Genomic DNA, 23,939 nt, shown 5'->3' on the forward strand with positions numbered 1-23,939 from the left:
TCTCCTGCCTCAGCCTCCTGAGTAGCTAGGATTACAGGCACGCGCCACCATGCCCAGATAATTTTTTTGTATTTTTAGTAGAGACGGGGTTTCACCATGTTGACCAGGATGGTCTCGATCTCTTGACCTCGTGATCCACCCACCTCGGCCTCCCAAAGTGCTGGGATTACAGGCTTGAGCCACCGTGCCCGGCTGAAAAACTAATATTCTTGAAGGAAAATAAATCAAACAAGAACAGCCTTTTTATTATTAAGTAGACTTTGGCCGGGCGTGGTGGCTCAAGCCTGTAATCCCAGCACTTTGGGAGGCCGAGGCGGGTGGATCACGAGGTCGAGAGATCGAGACCAACCTGGTCAATATGGTGAAACCCCGTCTCTACTAAAAATACAAAAAATTAGCTGGGCATGGTGGCGCGTGCCTGTAATCCCAGCTACTCAGGAGGCTGAGGCAGGAGAATTGCCTGAACCCAGGAGGCGGAGGTTGTGGTGAGCCGAGATCGCACCATTGCACTCCAGCCTGGGTAACAAGAGCGAAACTCCGTCTCAAAAAAAAAAAAAAAAGGTAGACTTTGTAGGGTGGGTCTATGGAACCTAACTGTAATGTCCACCACAGTGGTGGCTTTACTTGGAAACCTTTGCTTGCCTCTATGACCACAACCTTCTGCTGAAATAGTTTGGGATTGTTAGTAAGTTATGTGAGCTAAAGACGGTGTGTTGGGCACATGCCTCATAGAAGTGGTAGAATATTTTTCTCACGTCCTGAAGGAAGGTCTTGAGACCTATTCAGCTCACAGATCCTAAATAAATAAAAAGTGTTAGAGGAATAGCATTCTCCATAGGTGTATCACCTCAGATGGCTGACTAAATCACAGCACTCCCAAGGGGCATGCTCAACAAGCTCTTACTTTATTTACACGGATCACATGAAAGGAGGCAACCCTGAGGAGTCTGTGGGCTTTGGGCTATCACTTTTACAGCAGTGCTCCAGAGGACCTTGGCAAGAATCATGCCAAGCTGCTACTAGAAGGAGTCTACACAGACAGATATGTGGATTCTACTAACCAGAGCCTGATTCTAGAAGCTGCTCATGATCCAAATTCCTGCTAGGTCTGATGTCTTCCCCTGAACACAGAGTATTTGAAGCATTTGAAGAATTTTTTTCAGATTATGTTTAAAATTAAAACCAACTCATATGAAAAACTCAAGGGCATGGATAGAGTACTGATGACCTGTGATGGAATGGCTTTACCGACTTAGCAAGAACATTGTCTCAGGATAAGTCCCTACCCTACAGACAAAATGAAACAGCCAAGAAATCTAGGGGATAAGTTTGAGTACATACCTTCAAATCAGGAGAGGACTTTCTTTTCTATGAATACAAAAACCCAGAACATACAAATAAAAGATAGCTATATATCCTCAAAAAATGACATTCACACGATAGTTTCCTCACTGATTTAAAAAAAAAGTTTTAGTGAATTTATTGCTAATTCTGTTCTAGAACTATGTTATTTGCCGTTATGTTGTATATTAATTTGGTGAATAAATTTAGCAATGAAAAGTTCATAATATGGGAGGCTGAGGCAAGAGGATCGTGTGAGCCTAGGAGGCAGAGGTTAAGGTAAAATCGTGCCAGTTCACTTCAGCCTGGGTGCTAGAGCAAGACCCTGTCTCAAAAAAAAAGAAAGAAAAGAAAAGGACTTCATTTTCATTTTTCACACCCCAGTTTGTCTTCCTTCTAGGCTACCAGATCTCATGCATTCTTCATTTTTTATCTCAAGGTCCAGTCTAAGCCCTGGGAATTAATAGGCATGAATTACCTAATAGTTAAATTACTGAGTAAATTAGTGATAAATGTATAAATTGAAACTAGGGAAACTTGTATAGCAATAGGCACCTTACATTTTGTTTTGTATTTGGTTTTTGTTTCATAATCATAAACTTAACTCTGCAATCCAGCTAGGCATGGAAGGGAACAAGGAAAACATGGAACCCAAAGGGAACTGCAGTGAGAGCACAAAGATTCTAGGATACTGCGAGCAAATGGGGTGGAGGGCTGCTCTCCTGAACAACAGAAGGAATGGTCTGGTGGTTAAAGTAAAATACAATTCAAACTTATTAGAGTTGTTGACAGTCAGCAACGGTGATCTTGCTGGTCTTGCCACTCGCACCTTACAGTTTTAAATGTAATTCATGACCAGATGATTAACTTTGTATAGTAGTTACCTTCTCCCAGTATGATTTTCCCAGTTGAATAAAAACTTTATTTTATTTTTAGCTTTTTATTTTTTGAGGCAGAGTCTCATTCTGTCGCCCAGGCTGGAGTGCTGTGGTGCGATCTCGGCTCACTGCAACCTCCGCCTCCTGGGTTCAAGCGATTCTCCTGCCTCAGCCTCCCGAATAGCTGGGACTACAGGCACGTGCCACCACACCCGGCTAATTTTTTGTATTTTTAGTAGAGACGGGGTTTCACCATGTTAGCCAGGACAATCTTGATCTCCTGACCTTGTGATCTGCCCGCCTCAGCCCCTAAAGTGTTGGGATTACAGGTGTGAGCCACTGTGCCCGGCCAAAAACTTCATTTTAAAAAAAGCAGCAGCATATATATAAGAACCAAAGTTTTACCTGTCATTCTTATACACTTCTCTACTCTCCACTCCCAACCCCCAAAATTAAAATCTCACCTTCTTCCAAAAAGTATGCAGGGAACTTTTAAAAATTAAGTTAACAGGCTGGGCGTGGTGGCTCATGCCTGTAATCCCAACGCTTTGGGAGGTAGGTGGATCACCTGAGGTCAGGAGTTCAAGACCAGCCTGACCAATATGGTAAAACCCTGTCTCCACTAAAAAATACAAAATTAGCCAGCCATGGTGGCAAATGGCTGTAATCCCAGCTACCTGAGAGACTGAGGCAGGAGAATTCCTTGAACCCAGAAGGCGGAGGTTGCAGTGAGCTGAGATCATGCCGTTGCACTCCAGCCTGGGCAACGAGAGCAAAACTCCATCTCGAAAAAAAAAATTAATTTAACATACTTCCCTTCTTGTTCACTGCAAGTCACTTGTTTTGGATGAAAAAGTAAAAGCCTATTAGGAAAGGTTATTATGAACACTTAATTCAGAACTGCTGAGTTTAGTATAAGGTCAAGTTTTTGTTTTTCATCTCTTCTGATATTATGTTTATGAGTTTAAACTTTAGGAACTCTATATACATAGTTTTTCTTTGAAAATATGTATGCATATGACCCTTGTGCATATGTTTATATCTAAAAAAAAATTTTTTTTTTGAGACGGAGTTTCGCTCTTGTTACCCAGGCTGGAGTGCAATGACGCGATCTCGGCTCACCGCAACCTCTGCCTCCCGGGTTCAGGCAATTCTCCTGCCTCAGCCTCTTGAGTAGCTGGGATTACAGGCACGCGCCACCATGACCAGCTAATTTTTTGTATTTTTAGTAGAGACAGGGTTTCACCATGTTGACCAGGATGGTCTCGATCTCTTGACCTCGTGATCCACCCGCCTCGGCCTCCCAAAGTGCTGGGATTACAGGCTTGAGCCACCGCGCCCGGCCCTCTTAAATATATTTTTAAAGGAAACAGACACTATGGAAAGATTCCTATTATAACCCAAATGATTTCTCAAATTGCCAGTGTCTTCACATTACTTTAACAAAATTCATATTTAATAATCTCAAAAGGTGATGTGCAAACCATCTGATAGAAAAATCTTACAAAGTGAAATTAAAGAGCATTTAATAAAACTAAAATGTTGAATGTTAGTATTATTTGTAGAATATTGGCCTTCAGAAAAGAGAGTCAAAATGTTTGCCATCTTTTTGTGAGGTGCTTAGAAAACAAGATTTCTGAAAAACAAAATATTTCTCCGGTAAAAGTAAAATGTTTTTTTAAAATGATATTAAACAAAAAATGTAAGTTTTAAGTTTATATTTTCTATTCTGTGTAATAACAAGGAATAGGATCTGTTTTCTTTTCTATCTTCATTGTAATATTATTTCTATGGATAGAAACTCACTTCTGATTTAGTCTTCCTGTTTAGTTAGATAAGATTCCAAGTCTATAGTGTTGATTTTCTTTTTATATACAAAGGGGTCATCAGGGGAAGTCTGGACATCCAGCAGATTAATAGAGGATATATTAGTCAGAGTTTTCCAGAGAGACAGAACCAATAGGATGGATGGGTGGGTGATGGATGGATGGATGGATGGATGGACAGACAGACAGATGGATAGACAGATGGGGAATTGGCTCATGCAATTATGGAAGTGGTGAAGTCCCATAACTGGCCATCTGCAAGCTGGAGACACTGGGATACTGGTAGTGTGGCTCAGCCAAGTCCAAAAGCCTCAGAACCAAGGAAGCCTTTAGGGTAATTCTCAGTCAAATGCCAAAGACTTGAGGACCTGGAGAGGTTCACTTGTATAAGTCCTGGAGTCCCAAGTCCAGAGAGCCTGAAGTTCTGATGTCTAAGAGCAGGAAGAGAAGAGTATCCTAGCCCCAGGAGGAAAGAGGAAAGCTTTTTTCTCCTTTTTTGTTCTATCTGGGCCCCCCAACCCGGGTAGATTGGTTGGTACCTGCCTCCATGGAAAGCAGATCTTCCTCACTTAGTCCATCAACTCACATGCCAGTCTTCTCTGGAAACAGCCTCAGAGACAATACCCAGAAGTAATACTTTACCAGTTCTGTAGATATTTTATAATCCAGTTGAATTGATACCTAAAATTAACCACCACAGAGACAGAGAGGGCAAATTAACTAAGAGTAAGAAGACCTGATTTTAGTTCCATCTCACCATATACTATGCTAGCCTTCAGTTTCCTCATTTGTAAAATGATAACATCTGCCCATCTATCCTTTTAGGTTGCTGTGAGGTGGACTGAATAGAATCTGGGGGGGAAAAAAAAACAACTTATCTTTTCTCAGTTAGTTGATGTACTAGCTGAAGAATGTTAAATAGTGCCCATTTCTACTAAGGATTGAGGAGTATAATTTTTGCATACTTCTTGGTTTTATCTAGTAAGAGAGATAAAACAACTTCCAATATTGTGGTAAATTCTTGAACGTATTTGACATGGTTGTTGAAAAGTATATAATTGTGTAAGTGTCTGATTTTGCATGTTCACCTGATTTCAGAGAAGACAGACATGGAAAGCGAAATATGCCCAGGGAAACTGATACATGAAGGCTTAGAGAGATAATGACGCCGCTCTGCCAGAGCCTGGAAACTTGACCATTCTAAACAAACTGCATAGTACTAAATTGCTTGTGAAAGGGCTGAATCAATCCTGCTGTGATTTGAACTTTTGGCTCCTGAAAGTCTAGAGCAGGCTTGAAAATAAAAATAAAACCCTTACCTACTTACTAGGTTGTGTTTCAGGCCCTCTACTGAATTCTGTGTATGAAGGAGGTATCTATCCAAAGAACAACAGGCAGCAAGAGAGAGATGAAAGGCAGTGAAAAGGAGTCTTAAGGGCTGCTCCTTATACCAGGTGTGAGGGAGTGCTCCCAGGGAAAAAGAACTTCCATCATTAGTGTATTGATTCCTTAAGAAAACATTTATCTAGAGCATAATATATGGCCTTAAGAAAGATAGACAGTGATGTAATGTAAAGGATCAGTCATCTAACTAGGATGTATATAGTGCTTATGACTTGCATAGCACTGTGCCAAGCTATATAAAGTCCGCAAAAGAGTTACAGTGTCTGATTTGCTCCAGTAGAGAGATAAGTTATATAGGCAGCAATTAGAGGACAACAAATAAATACACTCTAATTGTTGTTTATATAAATGTGCATTATGTGCCACAAAATAGAGGATAGAAAATAAGACTTTCAATAACATAATACAGGTTGTAAACTCTAGAGCACTTAGAAAAGTGTCATAGCATACTATAAACCGGAAATTGATCACTGGACTTAATCAGAAGATGTAGGTTTAAATCCTAGCTCTGACACTTACTATGTAAGCTTGGGCAGGTTCCCTTAATTTCAGAGCCTTAGTTTCCTCATCTGTAAAATAAAGCTGATAATCCTAGCTAGCTCTCCTTACCTACACAGGATTTTAATGAGAATCAAGCAAAGATGGATGTAAAAACACAATGGAATTTCTGATTATTGAAAGAGCTGAGAATTAAACTAGGTCTTGAAAAATACATTATACATAAAAAACCTGAAAGGCTAAATGAAAGTGGTCTCAGAAAGGGAACAGTCTGAACACAGGATAGTGAGACTTGGGCTGGGTGCAGTGGCTCACACCTGTAATCCCAGCACTTTAGAAGGCCAAGGTGGACAGATCACCTGAGGTCAGGAGTTGGAGACCAGGCAGGCCAACATGGTGAAACCCTGTCTCTACTAAAAATACAAAAATTAGCTGGGCGTGGTGCCATGCACTTGTAGTCCCAGCTACTCAGGAGGCTGAGGAATGAGAATCACTTGAACCCAGGAGGCAGAGGTTGCAGTGAGCAAAAAGATCGGGCCACTGCACCCCAGCCTGGGTGACAGATCAAGATTCCATCTCAGGGGGGAATAAAGTGACTTAATTATTAAAAAAAAAAAGAGAGAGAGAGAGAGAGAGAATGGGATTTGAATATAGAAAGATGGGATAGAAATAATCTGATTAAGCTGGGTACAGTGGCCCATGCCTGTAATCCCAGCACTTTGGGAGGCCAAGGTGGGTGGATCACTTGAGGTCAGGAGTTCAAGACCAGCCTGGCCAAGATGGCAAAACTTCATCTCTACCAAAAATACAAAAATTAGCCGGTGGTGGTGGTGTAATTCCAGCTACTCGGGAGGCTGAGGCATGAGAATCACTAGAATCTCTTGAACCCAGGAGGCAGAGGTTGCAGTGAAGAGATCATGCCACTGCACTCCAGCCTGGGTGATGGAGTGAGACTGTCTAAAATAAAAACTAAATATCTAAATACAGCAAAACTTTGTTTTGAAAGGTAGTAACACTGACTGTGTTAGAGAAAGAATGAAGTTGAGGATTACATGCCATAATGACTGGATTATAGTAGGATCTGAAGGCTAGCAGGAAGAGTTTAGACTTGATCTGAAAGGAAATAGAGAACTATTTGGAGGTTTGAGGAGAGAATTCATGTAAAAGTTATTTAACTCATTTGTTTTGATAATCAGCATGTAACATAGTGCCTCACATACAGGTATTCAAGATTAGTCAAACTGAATTTAATTAATCTGTCAATAATATTTAGAATGAATTGGACACATCTGATAAGCCTAGAATCTAGGCTTCTTATCAATTCAATGTCAGTCTGTTTCATCTTTTTTCTTTAACTGTAACAAGGAATGATAATACCTGCCCAGCTAGTAGATTTATTTTAAACATCAAATAAGATGATGCTGATGCCATCGTCATTCACAAATACATTAAATGCCTCCTTCATGTAGGATGTTGTGTAAAAACTACAGAAACAAAAATATCTTTAGATATAAGTGCTTTGGAAAATGTGATGAATATAGGTTTGAAATACAGAGTTCTAAAGGATCTGGTAGCAAGAGGATGGTATATAGCAGCCAAAAGATCATCTTACTGCTATATTTAGTACCAGGTTAGGTCCCTATTATTTATCAGAACCTGCTAGGCATTAGCAGGATCAAGCAGAGAAGAACACACCAGGTGCAGTCAGGTAGGTATTTGAGGTCCCCAAGAGTTCTTCCTGTTGGCAGTAGACCTTTTCAGTTTAAACCTGTAATGAACCTCCATCATCATGGAGACAATATAGAACACTGTTTAAGAAAGTTCTGGAGCCAGAGTAACTGGCTGGATTTGAAATACTGATATATAAGTAATAAAAAAATTAGGCAAATTAACCTCTCTGAGCCTCATAGAGATAATAATAGAATCATAGGATTGTTATAAGAATTAAGTGAGATAGCACATGCAAACTCTATTTTTTAATTTATTTTTTACAGAGATAGGGTCTCCCTATGTTGCCCAGGCTGGTCTCAAATTCCTGGGCTCAAAGGATCCTCCTGCCCCAGCTTCCCAAAGTGCTAGCATTACAGGTATGAGCCACCACACCTGGCCACGTAAACTCTTAAAAGAGTATGTGGCACACACTGAATGTCCGCTCAATAAATATCAGTTATTGGCCAGGTGTGGTGGCTCACGCTTGTAACCCCAGCACTTTGGAAGGCCAAGGTGGGCAGATCACAAGGTCAAGAGATAGAAACCATCCTGGCCAACACAGTAAAACCCTGTCTCTACTAAAAATACAAACATTAGCTGGGCGTGCTAGTGCGAAACTATAGTCCCATCTACTTGGGAGGCTGAGGCACACGAATCACTTGAACCTGGGAGGCAGAGATTGCAGTGAGCCAAGATCATGCCCTGGTGACAGAGTAAGACTTGTCTCAAAAAAAAAAAAAAAAAAAAAAAACAGGTATTTTATTTTCAAAACTTTCTTAGCTCCTTTAGTCTCTATTCTTTGTTATTCCCAAAATCACTTCCCATTTTTCTATCTCTGTCTTACTACATTCTAGGACACTGATGGTATTAGGCCACCTTTGGTTTATTCACCTATAATATTAATATGTTTTACAGCATTATCATTGAACAGATCTTAAAATATCTTCTAAATTTATTGAAAAGCTTCAGTATATTTCTAAAATAGAAATAATTTTAAAATCTTCTGAATTAAAAATGATATTAACTTCAAAGTAGCCTAAAAATTACATTTACCAACCAGGCATGATGGCTCATGCCTATAGTCTCCACACTTTGGGAAGCCAAGGCAGGAGGATCGATTGAGCCTAGAAGTTTCAAACCAGCCTGGGCAACATGGCAAGACCTGATTTTGACAGGCGTGGTGGCATATGCCTGCAGTCCTAGCTACTTGGAAGCTGAGCCAGGAGGACTGCTTGAGACCAGGCAGTTGAGGCTGCAGTGAGCTGTGATTGCACCACTGCACTCCAGTCTGGACAACAGAGTGAGACCTTGTCTCAAAAGAAAAAAATTTACATTTATCTTGTTATAGTCTAATTCTTTAGAAACAATAATCCATAATTCCTCATAATATTTTTCCTTACAAATTTTCTAGTTTCCATAAGCATATTTTACTTTTCTAATATGTATATATTTAGCTTTTAATGTAACATGTAAATGATGGGGCATAGAAGAGCATCTTGGGCCCTGAGTTAATTTAATAGAGCGTGGAGTAGCAGGAGACACTAACAATGCAAGGGAAAATAAAAAACTAAACTCTTTAGGAGGGCAATTTGATCATATCTAACAAGTCCTAAGATGTTTAAAATATTTCAAACTGCCTATTCTACCTCCAGGTATTGATCCAACAAGTATATTCACATGTATGCACAAATATTTTTCTTCAATGTCCCTGTCACGACATGAACAAAAATTATACAAACGCATGTTCATAGTAATATTGCATATAATAGTAAAGACTGGAAACAACTTAAATGACCATAAGTAGAGGACTGTTTAAATAGATTATACATGATTGTATAATAAAATGCCTTATACTCCTTTAAAAGAAAGAGGGAGATTTGCAATAACATGGAAAAATGCCTAAGGTATAGTGATAAGTAAGGGGAAATGCAAGCAGAATAATATGTATAATTCTGTGTGTGTGTGTGTGTGTGTGTGTGCACGTGCACACACTTCTTAGCAAGCAGCTACAATATATTGCCATATGCATATGCAAGGAAAATTTCTGGAAATATTAATAGCAATCATCTCTGGGAGTAAGATGATGATGAGAATGAGAATGGTGACTTTTATTTTGCCTTTCTGAATTCTAAAAAGTGATTTAAACATTCAGCATGTTAATGTTATTTTAAAAAAAAACCTATTTTAAAAAATAAAATGTTTCATCCCTGAGAGGTCTGAAAAAAAGAAAAAGAAAATATTTAAAGACATAAAATGGAGACTAAATGGTTAAATGTTTTGTAAAGTATGTTTGATGTGAAAAGTTAATCTGTAAATGCCTATTATTTTTACTAAACAATAGAGTTTAGGGCTTTTGTAACCTGAAGAAAGCAGCATTTCAGCATCTCTTCCTACAGGAGCATATGGTATTTAAGACCATGGGGGATGAATGCCTTAGAGATCACCTCTCCTAGAGTTGATAGGCAGATCTTTTCAGTGTTTTCTATTGCTTTTATGGAGCAAAAATTCTGTGGAAAAAAATATAAAGGCTCAGTGACATTGTTCAATGCAATGTTTAAAACTATGGTCAGATATTCATTTTTTAAAAAATAAGCCACATAGTGATTGCAAAACATGATTGTTTTTAAGAGTCTTTGTTTACAGAGTTTGGTTTATTGTGTTATATAAAGAATGCCATTGACTAAGTGTAGTAAGATACCTCTTGGTAGAAATTCAGGTATTATCTTGAGAGTTTTGTCCTAGTGTTTTACAGATTAACAGGAGACAGAATGTTGCATTACTCCAGGTTACAGGCTTTTTGTTTTATAACTCTAAGTGTTGCTTTTCCTCCTTTTGATACTCAGAGGATTAACTAACTATTTATTTTTCTAGATCAAGCCGTTAGAGAAAACAAAAATACAAATAGGTCCTTTGGTATAATCATTTTTTCTTATGACTAGGTATTTTAAAACTAAAATTATTTAAGTTAAAGCTATTACATGAAAGCTTTAAAAATAGAAAAATTGAGTAAGCACTATAGATCTCACATTACTACAGATTGTAATACTGAGTTAATGTAAAACTACCTGGCAAGCAATTATAGTAAAGACTTCCTGAATAAAGTGGTGGTACATAGGGGAAGTTTGTATATATATTTTTTCTTTATTATTTTTATTTTTTAAATGAGATAGGGTCTTGCTGTGTTGCCCAGGCTGGTCTCAAATTCCTGGGATCCAGCAATTCTCCTGCCTTAGCCTCCCAAAGTGCTGGGATTATAGATGTGAGCCACCATGCCCGGCCAAGTATTTTAATTTTCATTCATTTGTCAACTTCAGGGTAATAAAAGAAAACAAATATGGGGGGCATGGTATTTGTAATCCCAGCACTTTGGGAGGTCGAGACGGGCGGATCACCTGAGGTTTGGAGTTTCAGACCAGCCTGACCAACATAGAGAAACCCTATCTCTTCTAAAAATACAAAATTAGCCGGCGTAACTTTGCATGTCTGTAATCCCAGCTACTTGGGAGGCCGAGGCAGGAGAATCACTTGAACTGGGAGGTGGAGGTTGTGGTGAGCCAATATCGAGCCATTGTACTCCAGCCTGGGCAACAAGAGCGGAACTTCATCTCAAAAAAAAAAAAAGAAAAGAAAAAAAACAAATACAACTAGCTTTCTATTATTGAAAGCTAATTGGCCAATTTGTGGATGATGATGATGATAATAATAAATTTGGTGTTGTTCACAAAGCACTTTTGTCCCTGTATCTTTTTGAGATGGAATCTCACTCTGTTGCCCAGGCTGTAGTACAGCAGTGCGATCTCAGCTCACTGCAAACTCCGCCTATGAGTTCAAGTGATTCTCCTGCCTCAGCCTCCCCAGTAGCTGAGATTACTTACACGCACCTACCACTGTGCCTGGCTAATTTTTGTATTTTTAGTAGAAAAGGGGTTTCACCGTGTTGAACAGCCTGGTCTCGAACTCCTGACCTCAAGTGATCCACCCACCTCAGCCTCCCAAAATGCTGGGATTACAGGCGTGATCCATCACACCTGGCCTTTTGCCCTTGCATCTTACTTAGCTCTTGAGGTAGATATTACTTCAGTTTGATTATCCTAGTTTAAAGAAAATGGGGCTGGGATAGATTAAGGTTTACACACAGACAAAAAAGCTAGAACCTGGAACTTCTAATATCAGCATCACTGCCACTTTCTAATGTTGCCCACTTTAGCTATTTTTCGTATTTGTGGAAAAGAGCATAGAAGATAATCTCTAACGTTTTCATTTTCTCAGTGAATAAACTAAGGTGCACAGTGGGCCTTACCTTCAAGTTGCCAGACATTAAAGCCAAACAGTAAATTTTTGTGCCAGGCAGTCATTTAAGTACTTTATGTATATTAATTAATCCTCACAATAACTTCATAAGTTAAGCACCAAGTACTGAGCCCAAGATTAAGTAACTGAAATTCATAGCTAATGGTTGCAATAGGATCCAAACCTAGCCTATTAATTCCAAAGTCAGAGTTTCTAACTACTGGGCTCTACTGCTTTGCACTAGGTGACTGTTTATCTTAACTGGATTAAATACATTGTTCAGGATTCTCCAGATAGGATGAAGTTCCTTTCTCAAAGTTTCCCAACTCTCTCAAGAACAGATCTAGGGACTTTTCCTTAGGGTTTTCTTATCTCATTTTATAGATGAAGTGACTTGGCCAGTTTTAGTTTATTAAGTGACTATGTTAGAACTACAAATTAGGTCCTCTGGCTTATAGCACATTGCTTTTGGCATCAGTTCAAATGATCTACTCGTGTTGAAATTTTGTCATAGCAGCAAGAGCATATCTACTATATCCTTCATTCACATTTCAGTCCACCTTCTGGTCTGTCCTGGAATACAGTTAGGTCAGCATGTAAGTCTCCACTGTTCACTTGTTTACAGTGATTATATCATAAGAGATACATGTATATATAGTAATGGAAATACCTTAAGCATTTTCTGCTTAAGCATTTTTAATACTATTAATGTGTCATCCTACAAAAACTTAATTTGGTCATAGCTAATGTTGTCAAGAGCCAACATTTTAGAATATTCACATTTTGAATCTTGAAATGGTCAAGCAACTGACATGACAAAGCTATTTCAAATCCTCCAACTCAAGCAAGAATGTAAAGAAAGGCAGCAATTTTTCTTCAGGGCCTTTGTGCACATTTTTTTGTTTTTTAGAGAAAGCTCTTTCTGACTTCATGTAGAGTAGAAAACTAACTTAGTTTATTTCATGCTGCTCAATCTAATTTGAAATCATTTTTGAATTCCTAGATGCATAGGTACAGAAGGCTTGCTTCCCGGAGCCTTGTTTCCTGACAGTGGAGAGTAAAGAATTAAATTGAGCTGTAACTAAATTGATTGGCATTTTGACACTCTGCAGACTGTGAAAAGAAAAGGAACGTGTTCAACTTTTAAAAACAGACAGTAGCAGAAAGAACTATTTTCTTAAATGCATCCCAGTTTGCAAACATGATTTAATTTTTTTCCTAAAAAAGCCAGAGACAGGCCGGAGCGGTGGCTCACGCCTATAATCCCAGCACTTTGGGAGGCCAAGGCAGGTAAATCACCTGAGGTCAGGAGTTCCAGACCAGCCTGGCTAACATGGTGAAACCCTGTTTCTACTAAAATTACAAAAAATTAGCTGGGCATGATGGTGTGCGCCTGTAATCCCAGCTACTCAGGAGGCTGAGGAAGAAGAATCACTTGAACCCAGGAGGCAGAGGTTGGAGTGAACTGAGATCGTGCCATTGCACTCCAGCTTGGGCAATAAGAGTGAAATTCTGTCTCAAAAAAAAAAAGAAAGAAAGAAAAGAAAAGCAAGACATGTTCTAGCACTTTCTCAATTTCCTATATTACAGTTCAACGTGAGAATTTAACTTTGAAGAGCTTTTGAAAAAGCCTGGATAGGGATGTTAACATAGCCTCCTTAACTGAACAGGCACTGACAGAGGTCTTTTGAGGAGAACGGAAAGGACTAAACACTTCTAGGGTGTCGCTATAGGAACCTATTTATAAAGATAAGATACATATTTATGAAATCTTTATCTCTGGCATTTTTAAATGCAAGAGATATTAAGTATGAATTGAATAATATACATTTCCTTCTTCAGACAGATACAGATGATTACCATGCCATTATCTGTCCTAAATGGCACCATTTAATGTTGACTTCAATAAAATCCTCTCTCTGCTGTGTCATGAAAGGAACTGGACTCACCTTAACGGCGCTATTCTAAAGTGCCTCCTCCTTTTTTTTTTTTTTTTTTTAATCACAGCAGGAGGCTGTAATAAATTACAGCCTGGAAGAAGTTTCAAACTGGCAAGTTTGCCAGATATTTTAAGCAATTTATTTTGGGGTGTATCAGCAGATTTTTTCTTACACTACCATTTGGGTGCCTGCTGACACAGCCTGAATAAATCTTTCAACATTTTCCTTCCTAGAGATGGATGAAGATGATGAACTCCAAGATCCAGACCTTCCGTTAACTCTTCACTTGCTACCTGGTGTTTTCCTATTACCAGATATCTCAGAAACTTAGATCACTTTCCAGCATGAGTTTGTAGTATTTCAAGTTTCTCATGGTGCTTTGGCAACAGCCTTAAATTTTATTGAAGAATCAATTAATGAGTGATTCTGGTTTTAGGCATAGAACTTATAATTTGGATTGATGATTTCATTACTAGTATCTTGAAAATTGTGTGAATATTTATATAAAACAAACTTACTTTTTTCGCATGTTGAGTCTTAAAGTGACTTCTTCCTATTTTAGTCTATTTACTAATTGGTTAAAGTTTTTAGAAATTATTAATTTCTGACTCTAAAATTCTTAAGGCAGCTTCAGTGATACATATTTTAGTCTAGTAATAAAAAAAAAACTGCTAAAAATACTGATACCTGAAAGTATTTGCTGTAGCATAATGAGACTGTAAAGCTAAAATAAAAGGAAGCTGACTTTTATCGAATGCCTGCACCATGCCAGCCCCTTCTGTGAGCACAGCATGTAGGAGAGGGAGAGAGAGAGAGAGAGCGCGCGCAGTCATATTTTACAAAGAGCTGGTCCCTGGTCAGGTGAAAGGCACTGCTCAGTGAATCGGAAGGCACTGTAAAGGCATCAGGGAATACAGTTTGGTGGTAAAAGCCCTAGATCAAGTGTCATAAAATCTGTGTTCCTGAGTGACATTATTTATAAACCAGGTCATCTGCTTAGAACTTAAATGTTACTGTGTCTGTAAAGTGAAGATAAGATCTCTAGCCTGCCTTCTCAACCGTGGCTACACTTTGGAATCACTCGGGGAGCTTTCAAAAATATGTCTAAATCCCACCTTCAAGAGATTCCAATTTTAATAAGGTGCAGCCTGGGCATTGGGATTTTTTAAACCTTCCACAAGTAATTCCTATGTGCAGCTAAGGCTGTGAATCCTTGGATTGGGAGATGACTAAGAAAGCCCTCTACAGATTTACTTACAAAGATTAGTAGATGTTATCGAGTCTAAATTGTTTTTCGCTTGTTGCCCTGAATTTCAACTGTTAGTTTAAAAAAAAAAAAAAAAAAAAAAAAAGTGGCTGGGCACGGTGGCTCACGCCTGTAATTCCAGCACCTTGAGAGGCCGAGACAGGCAGATCACCGGAGATTGGGAGTTTGAGACCAGCCTGGCCAACATGGTGAAACCCCTTTCAATTAAATATACAAAAATTAGCCGGGAATGGTGGCGGGCGCCTGTAATCCCAGCTACTCGGGAGGCTGAGTCTGAAGAATCACTTGAACCTGGGAGGCGGCGGAGGTGGCAGTGAACTGAGATCGCACCATTGCTCTCCAGCCTGGGCGACAATAGTGAAACTCCGCCTTAAAAACATGGGTATATGAATGGCATCACATAGGAAGTCTTTGATAAATATTTGTTGCACTTGTGAATTTATGGCCTTAAATTTTTTTTTAAGCTCTTTCAAACGGATTTGTTTGAGGTACAATGTATAGAGCCAATTAAGAGGCAAGATTGTTGAAACATCCTTTAGAGAAATGCGAGCTTTCCTCGCCGACCCCTAGCTTCACTCCCTTCCTCACTAAACAGCGCTGTCTTGGGGCCGCCGGATGCCCCAAAGGCTGCAACGCGCGCAGCGGGATCTGCGCGGGCGTCCCGAGATCTGGGGCGGGGCACCAGCCGGGCCAACCCTCTCCGCTCTCAGTACTCGCCCGCCCCGGACGCTGGTGGGGGCAGGCTGCTGGCGGCGCCTGTCAGTCCCGAGTCCACTGCCGAGCCTCGGGGCTTCGGCTGCTGCCTCCGCGCGACCCGGCGGGCCCGCCTCCGCCGCCGGGTGCCCGCACCGCCTGCGCCTCGTGCCGGAGCAGGGCAGAGGCCAGGATGCGGAGTTGTGCACTTTGAGCCGGCCCCATGACCCTAAGCACGTTAGCCCGCAAGAGAAAGGCGCCCCTCGCCTGCACCTGCAGCTTCGGGGCCCCAGACATGATTCCTTACTTCTCTGCCAACGCGGTCATCTCGCAGAACGCCATCAACCAGATGTGAGTCCGCCGCGCGCCCTCCGCCTCCGCTAACGCTCAGAAAGTTTGCTCTTTCAGCAGCCGCTTTCCCCAGCATCCTGGGGAGCAAACAAGCAAGCGAGGGCGAGCACGCATCCTGCGTGCCTGGATGTCTGCGGGGCGTCTGGAGAGAAGGATGCTGGGGTAGAAGGATAGGGGGATTCGTGGAGGCGGAAAGTGTCCTGGGGTGGGGGTGGACGGAAAAAAAATCCTTTGGGAGAATTTCCGGTAAACTTTGAGGGACTTTGAAACGCGGGTTGTCCCTGAGAAGTTGTCAGTGGTGACCGAGTGACAGCTGAGCCGTTTGGCACTTGGAAGACTGGGTTAAAGGGTGGTAGACAGAATCGGAACAGCCTGTGGGAGTCCCTGTGGGTCCTTCTGGTGAGCAGCTTTCCGTGATTGTGGGTTTTGTTTTTTTTTAAATAAGTTTCTGTTACTAGCTATTTACAAAAAGAAAGGCCATTCTTCGCTCCTACTGGTTGTAGTCTGGAGTGATTCCAGAAAGCTTATATCAGTAGTTTCGCTATTTTATCTCCTCCTGTACAACTAGGACGGGCTCACAGCCCAAGCCTGCATGCACACCTTCATTCACCAAAGTGCAAGTGCCTCTTTAAATCGTCGCTGTTTTTAAAGTCTCTAGAGAGTTGTCATTCCATTGTGGTTTAGCTGTTTCTGAGAAGTGTGTGTGCTGAAGCTTGTGGTTAATCTCACCTCACAGTTATCAAGTAGAGGAACTTTTCCTATTCAGGTTGCACCCTTAAATCAATGCAGTGGTTTAGGGTTAGTTAGACAGCAGCAGTTTGGTCTACGTTAGTGTATTAGCACTCACTCCAGGTGGCTTCAGAGGAGTCACCTGCTGAGGTTTTCCTAGAATTTTTGCCTAAGAAGCAAAGCTACTGTCTCCCTCTCAGGTCAGCTTTTTAATGTCCAACAACAGAAATTTTATCCCTTATTAAAAGTCCAGAGAATCGCATGTAAAGTGATTTCTAGATAATATTATAACTAATTTATTATTTTCATATATGGTTTGCCCTCCTATCCTTTCAAATTGAGTTAAACTCGTTTGAATTTCTTTTTTTCCCCCTGTGTGTTGATTCATGGTGGAACTCCTAAAAAAATAGAAAAAATAAAAATAAAAAAAAACACAAAAGTTGTTTTACTGCCCGGTACTGTAAAAGCTCCACACTTAAACTGACTGACTTGCATTTTCCCTCTGAAAGGGGGAGGGACATGCAGTGAAGGAGAAGTTAATAGGTGAATAATCTGACACTGGATAACCAATATGAAAATAATAGTGTTAACAGTACTTTAAAAATGGCAGTGGAAGCAACCCAAGTGTCCATAGATGGATGAATGGATTAACAAAATGTGGTATGTACATATAGTGGAATATTATTTAGCCTTTAGGAAGGAATCTGACGTATGTATGCTACAATATGAATAAACTTGACGATATTATTCTAAGTCAAATAAGTGAGTCACAAAACTATAAATACCCTATGATTTCATTTATATGAGATACCTATCTATAGACATCAAATTCAGATAGAAGTATAGTAGAATGGTAGTTGCTAAGGGTTGAGGGAGAAGGGGTGGGAAATTTGTGTTTGAAGAGCACGAAGTTTCATTTGAGGAAGATGAAAAAATTCTGGGGTTGGATGGTGGTAGTTGCGCAACAGAGTGAAAGTACTTAATGCCCTAGAACTGTACACTTAAAATGGTTAAAATGGTAAATTTTATGCTGTGTATATTTATTGCCAGTAAAAATAATAGCAAACACTGCATTTATTTTTGCACCAACCTAATAAGCACAATAAAAAGAATTTAAAAGGGCCTGGTGTGGTTGCTCACACTGACAGTTCCAGCACTTTGGGAGGCTGAGGCAGACAGATCACTTGAGCTCAGGAATTGGAGACCAGCCTGGGCAACATAGTGAGACTCTGTCTTAAGAAAAATAGAAAAAATGAGTCAGGTGTGGTGGTGCATGCCTATAGTCTCAGCTACTTGGGAGGCTGAGATGGGAGACTAGCCTGAGCTCAGAAGGTTGAGGCTACAGTAAGCCGTGATCATGCCACTGCACTCCAGCCTGGGTGACAGAGCAAGGCCCTATCTCAAAAAAGAATAAAAAAAGACCAAGTGCAATGGCTTATACCTGTAATCTCAGCACTTTGGGAGACAGGAGGATCACTTTAGGCCCAGGAGTTCAAGACCATTCTGGACAACATACTGAGACACTGTCTCTATGAAAACATTAAAAAATTAGTAGAGTGTGGTGGTACACACCTGTAGTCCCAGCTGCTTAGGAGGCTGAGGTGGGAGGATTACTTGAGCCCAGGCATACAAGGCTTCAGTGAGCCATGATTGTGTCACTGCATGCCAGCCTGGGAGGCAGAGCAAGACACTGCCTCTTTAAATAATAAAATATTTTTTTAAAAGCAGGGATTCTAAGCTTTTTTTGGCAGAAAGGAGTTGTGAATCATGTTTTCTGGTCAATCAAGTCCAACAAATTTATTTTCCTAGTAATTGGTGTCTTTGGGTAAATAATTTGACATCAGTTTCTTCCACTGTAAAATGGGTATGCAGTGGTTCTTACCCCATAAGATCATAAAAGATCATATATTTGGTAACACTTTGTGAACCGTAATTGTCTACACAAAAAGTTAGTTCATAGGAATTAATAACTAATAGCTGCCATTTATTGACCACTTTTACTGTGCTGAGTTTAATATACATCTATCTTATTTAATAGTCATAGCAACCTTATGAACTAATTTGTTCTGTTTATGGATAATGAAACTGAGACTTAGAGAAGCTAAGTAGTTACTCAAGGCCATATAGCTAGTAAGTGACAAAATTGTTCTTAGAATCCAGATCTATTTCCTTGGCCAGTGCCCTTAGCCTATAAAAATGATATTTTGTCTTAATAGTTGCAAGGTCACTTTTGAGACTTGGCAGTCTGACGAATTATCTTTGACTGCTGAAATCTTCGACTTCCTGAAAAATATATTTGCTGTATTGAACTTTGCTACTAAGATGAACTTCTAAAGAATTTTATGAGTATTTGTCTTTTATTTTTGTCTCTGTTTTCCCACTTATTTTTTCTTTGTTTCTTGTTTGTTTTGTTTTTTTGAGACAGGGCCTTGCTCTGTCATTCAGGCTGGAAGTGGCTTGAACACGTCTTATTTGCAGTCTCGACCTCCTGGGCTCAAGCAGTCCTTTGACTTCAACTTCCTGTGTTGTTGGGACCACAGGCACATGCCACCACACCTGGCTTTTTTTTTTTTTTTTTTTTGAAACAGAGTCTTACTCTTTCACCCAGGCTGGAGTGAAGCAGCATGATCTTGGCTCACTGCAAGCTCTGCCAGCGCCCTGGGTTCAAGCAATTCTCTTTCTCTCTCTCTTTTTTTTTTTTTTTTTTTTGGAAACGGAGTTTTGCTCTTGTTACCCAGGCTGGAGTGCAATGGCATGATCTCGGCTCACCGCAACTTCCACCTCCTGGGTTCAGACAGTTCTCCTGCCTCAGCCTCCCAAGTAGCTGGGATTACAGGCATGCGCCACCATCCAGCTAATTTTTTGTATTTTGGTAGAGACGGGGTTTCACCATGTTGACCAGGATGGTCTCAATCTCTTGACCTCGTGATCCACCCGCCTCAGCCTCCCAAAATGCTGGGATTACAGGTGTGAGCCACCGTGCCCGGCCCACATTAGTGCTTTTTAAGGCTCAACCTCAACAGTAGAGGAGCATATTGGATGTTCATTTACAATGTACCTTTTCATGAAATCAAAAGGTAGAAGGTCTTATTTTGTGTGTTAGTAATAGTACGAATGCTCTTTCAGTTCCATTTTGTAGTTGTCCAAGGTGTTTCACATGAACTCATCTCCAAACTTAAACTTGCATCAGAATCACCTGGAGGGCTTGTTAAAACACAAATTGCTACTAACAGTCCCCAGAGTTTCTGATTCTGTAAGTCTAGGATGTGGCTGGAGAATTTGCGCTTCTAACAGGTTCCTAGATGAAGCTGATGGTGTTGATCACTACCTTAAAGCAGGCGTCCCCAAACTACGGACCGGACCGTGGGCCGCATGCGGCCCCCTAAGGCCATTTATCCGGCCCCCTGCTGCACTTCAGGAAGGGGCACCTCTTTCATTGGTGGTCAATAAGAGGAGCACAGTATGTGGCGGCCCTCCAGTGGTCTGAGGGACAGTGAACTGGCCCCCTGTGTAAAAAGTTTGGGGATGCCTGCCTTAAAGTATTCCTCTGAGGCAGATTGGGAAAGTCATTGTCCACATTTTATATCATGAAAAAATAAAGAATCTAAATGCTGAAGTGACTTGCACAAGGCTACATGACTTGATAGTAGAACTGAAACTAGAACCAGCATTTCTTATTTCTGAATCCAGAGCTCCTGTAGTGCTGCACTCAAAATCCTGATATATACATCTTTGTATACATATGTAAACATTTCCTTAAATTTCTAGCAGTGGAATTTCTGGACCTCATGTTATGTATATGTTAAAAATTTGATACATACAGCCAAATTGCTTTCTAAAAAGGCTTTACCAATTTGTTCTTAACCAGCTGTATATAAGCATGTCTTTCCCTATATCTTCCCCAACCCTAATAATATTAATGACATTCATAGCAGATAAGCAGGGTGAGGTGGCTCATGCCTGTAATCCCAGCACTTTGGGAGGCTAAGGCGGGTGGATTACCTGAGGTCAGGAGTTCTAGACCAGCCTGGCCAACACGGTGAAACTCCGTCTCTACAAAAATACAAAAATTAGCCAGGCATGATGGTGGGTACCTGTAATCCCATCTACTCAGGTGGCTTGAACAAGCAATCAGGGACAATCTCTTGAACCCAAAAAGCAGAGGTTGCAGTGAGCTGAGATTGCGCCATTGCATTCCAGCCTGGGCGACTGGCCAAAACTCCGTCTCAAAAAAAAAAAAAGATAATTTTTTACTGAGCATTTACTATCTGAGGGACACTGTTTTGAGCAGTAGATAATTTCATTTGCTCTTAACAACTTTATGAGTTAGATATTATCCTCAATTACAGAAGAGAAGCACAGAGAGGTTAACTTGTCAAGATTTCCAGCCAGGATGCATGCACAGGTAGTCTGACTCTAGAGTCCCTGTTCTTCAATAGGTCTCCATTTAAAATTCCCTTATTACTATGGAGGTTTAGCATCTTTTTATATGTTACTGATTTTTTTTCTGTGATTTGAATGTTTGTACTTCTGACCATTTTTCTCTTGATTTTTTTTTCTTTTTTATGTTCTCTATATATTCTGAGTATGTGGCAAAAATACTTTCTCCAAGCCTGTTGTTTTTGCCTTTTAACTTTACATCCCATGTAAACGTTTTAAATTTTTATATAGTCAAATGTTATATTTGATCTTATGATTTCAAGATTTTGCATCTTGCTTTTTAAAAACCTGTTCCCATTCAGCCTCAGTATTATCAAAGTATTATTTTATATTTTTCCTAGCATGTTTACATTTTTAAATATTTAAGTCTTTAAAACATCTGGAATTTATAGTTTGAGGTAAGAATCTAGCTTAACTTTTTTTCTAATTGGATAGTTATTCTAATACCATTATTTAATGCATTCTTATTTCACTAATTTGAAATGCTACATATATACTAAATTCTTACAGATGCTTAGAGTATACTTCTGTACTTTTAAGTTCTGTTCATTTTTTTTTCTGATCATATGCTGATACCCATTTTACTGATAATGGATTTACTGGACAAATATATGACAGTGCTTACCTCCTTGTTAGTATTTTTCAGTGTCCTATTTTTGTTTATTTGATTTTCCAGATAAATCTTAGAATCAGCTTGTCAATTTTCACTTTTAAAAATTTTATTAGGATTTTGATTGAAATCTTACTGAATTAATTTTGAAGAAAATTAACAGTTTTACAAAATGACCCTGCCTAATGAAGGTCATATGTGGGTCTATTATTCACTGCTTTTTAAATGTTCTTCATTTAAATTGTACAATTTTGCTGATACAGTAATTACACGTTTCTTATTAGGTATATTCATGGGCATTTTATTAGGTTTTCGTTGCTCTTGTGAATGAGCTCCACTTTCCCATGACGTTTTCTAATTAGTTACAGCAGGTGGGTCATAAAACTATCACTTTTGATTTTGCTTTTATATCAGATCACCTTGCTAAAACTCTAACTTGGTTCTAATATCTAGTATATGTTTTTACTTGATTTTCTTGACTTTTCTTCATGGATGATTATATTATTTGTAAATGAGTTTTGTTTCTTTGAGTACAGTTATGCACCACATAACAACATTTTGGTCAATGATAGACCACATATATAGCAGTGGTCCCATGATATTATAATGGAACTGAAAATTTCCTATCACCTAGTGGCTGTAGCTGTCATAGTGTCATAGCATAACGTATTATGCATGTGTTTGTGGTGATACTGGTGCAAACAAACCTGCATTGTCGTATAAAAATATAGTACATACAGTTATGTACAATACATAATACTTGATCATAAGCGACTGTGATACTGTTTTATGTATTTACCATATTGAACATTTTATCATTATTTTAAAATGTACTCTCTTTCTTCTTTCCTTTTTTTTTTTTTGAGATGGAGTTTCGCTCTTGTTACCCAGGCTGGAGTGCAATGGCGCGATCTCGGCTCACCGCAACCTCCGCCTCCTGGGTTCAGGCAATTCTCCTGCCTCAGCCTCCTGAGTAGCTGGGATTACAGGCATGCGCCACCATGCCCAGCTAATTTTTTTGTATTTTTAGTAGAGACGGGGTTTCACCATGTTGACCAGGTTGGTCTCGATCTCTCGACCTCGTGATCCACCCACCTCGGCCTCCCAAAGTGCTGGGATTACAGGCTTGAGCCACCGCGCCCGGCCCCTCCTTTTTTTTTTTTTTTTTTTTGAGACAGGGTTTCACTCTTGTTGCCCAGGCTGCAGTGCAATGGCACAATCTCAGCTCACTGCAACCTTCACTTCCTGGGTTCAAGCGATTCTCCTGACTCAACCTCCAGAGTAGCTGGGATTACAGGTGTGCACCACCACACCCAGCTACTTTAGTATTTTTAATAGAGACTGGGTTTCACCATGTTGGTCGGGCTGCTCTCAAACTCCTGACCTCAGGTGATCCGCCCACCTGGGCCTCCCAAAGTGCTGAGATTGCAGGCACAAGCCAACGCACCCTACCTAGAGTGTGCTCTGTTTCTACTTAGAAGAAAATAGTTAAGTGTAAAGCTGTCCAGGCAGGTCCTTCAGGAGCTATTCTAAAAGAAGGCATTGTTATCATAGGAGATGACAGCCCCATGTATGTATTGCCCCTGAAGACCTTCCAGTGGGACAAAATATGGAGATGAAAAACAATGATCTTAATAATCCTGACTCTTTAGGCCTAAGCTTGTGTGTGTGTGTGTGTGTGTGTGTGTGTGTGTGTGTGTCTTTAACAAAAAAGTTTCAATATTAAAAAAAATACATTTTAAAAATAGAAAAGCTTATGGAATAAGTGTATAGCCAGGCAGAGTAGCTTGTGTCTATAATCCCAGCTACTCTGGAGGCTGAGGCAGGAGGATCGCTTGGACCCAGGAGTTTGAGGCTACAGTGAATTATGATTGTGCCACTGCAGCCTGGGCAACAGAGGAGACCCTGTCTCTTAAAAAAAAAAAAAGGGTGGGGTGGGGGGAAGGGAATGGGAAGGGGGAA

At 40.0% G+C, this 23,939-nt stretch overlaps 1 protein-coding gene across 4 annotated transcripts in view; it reads left to right on the plus strand.

The window, feature by feature from the left end:
• Window positions 1-23,939, plus strand: part of SSH2 (slingshot protein phosphatase 2) — a 295,182-nt gene that overhangs the window by 139,485 nt on the left and 131,758 nt on the right. Inside the window, exon 1 of one of the 4 annotated variants that reach the window (XM_010342093.3) lies at window positions 505-16,198. The exons of the other annotated variants lie outside the window; for them this stretch is intronic. Coding sequence (XP_010340395.3) covers window positions 16,071-16,198 — 128 coding nt within the window. The 5' untranslated portion in view covers window positions 505-16,070. Of the gene's footprint in view, window positions 1-504; window positions 16,199-23,939 lie in introns of those variants that run through there. 4 annotated transcript variants of the gene reach the window in all.

This window comes from Saimiri boliviensis, chromosome 17 (genome assembly GCF_048565385.1).
Source record: "Saimiri boliviensis isolate mSaiBol1 chromosome 17, mSaiBol1.pri, whole genome shotgun sequence".
Taxonomy (NCBI): Eukaryota; Metazoa; Chordata; class Mammalia; order Primates; family Cebidae; genus Saimiri; species Saimiri boliviensis.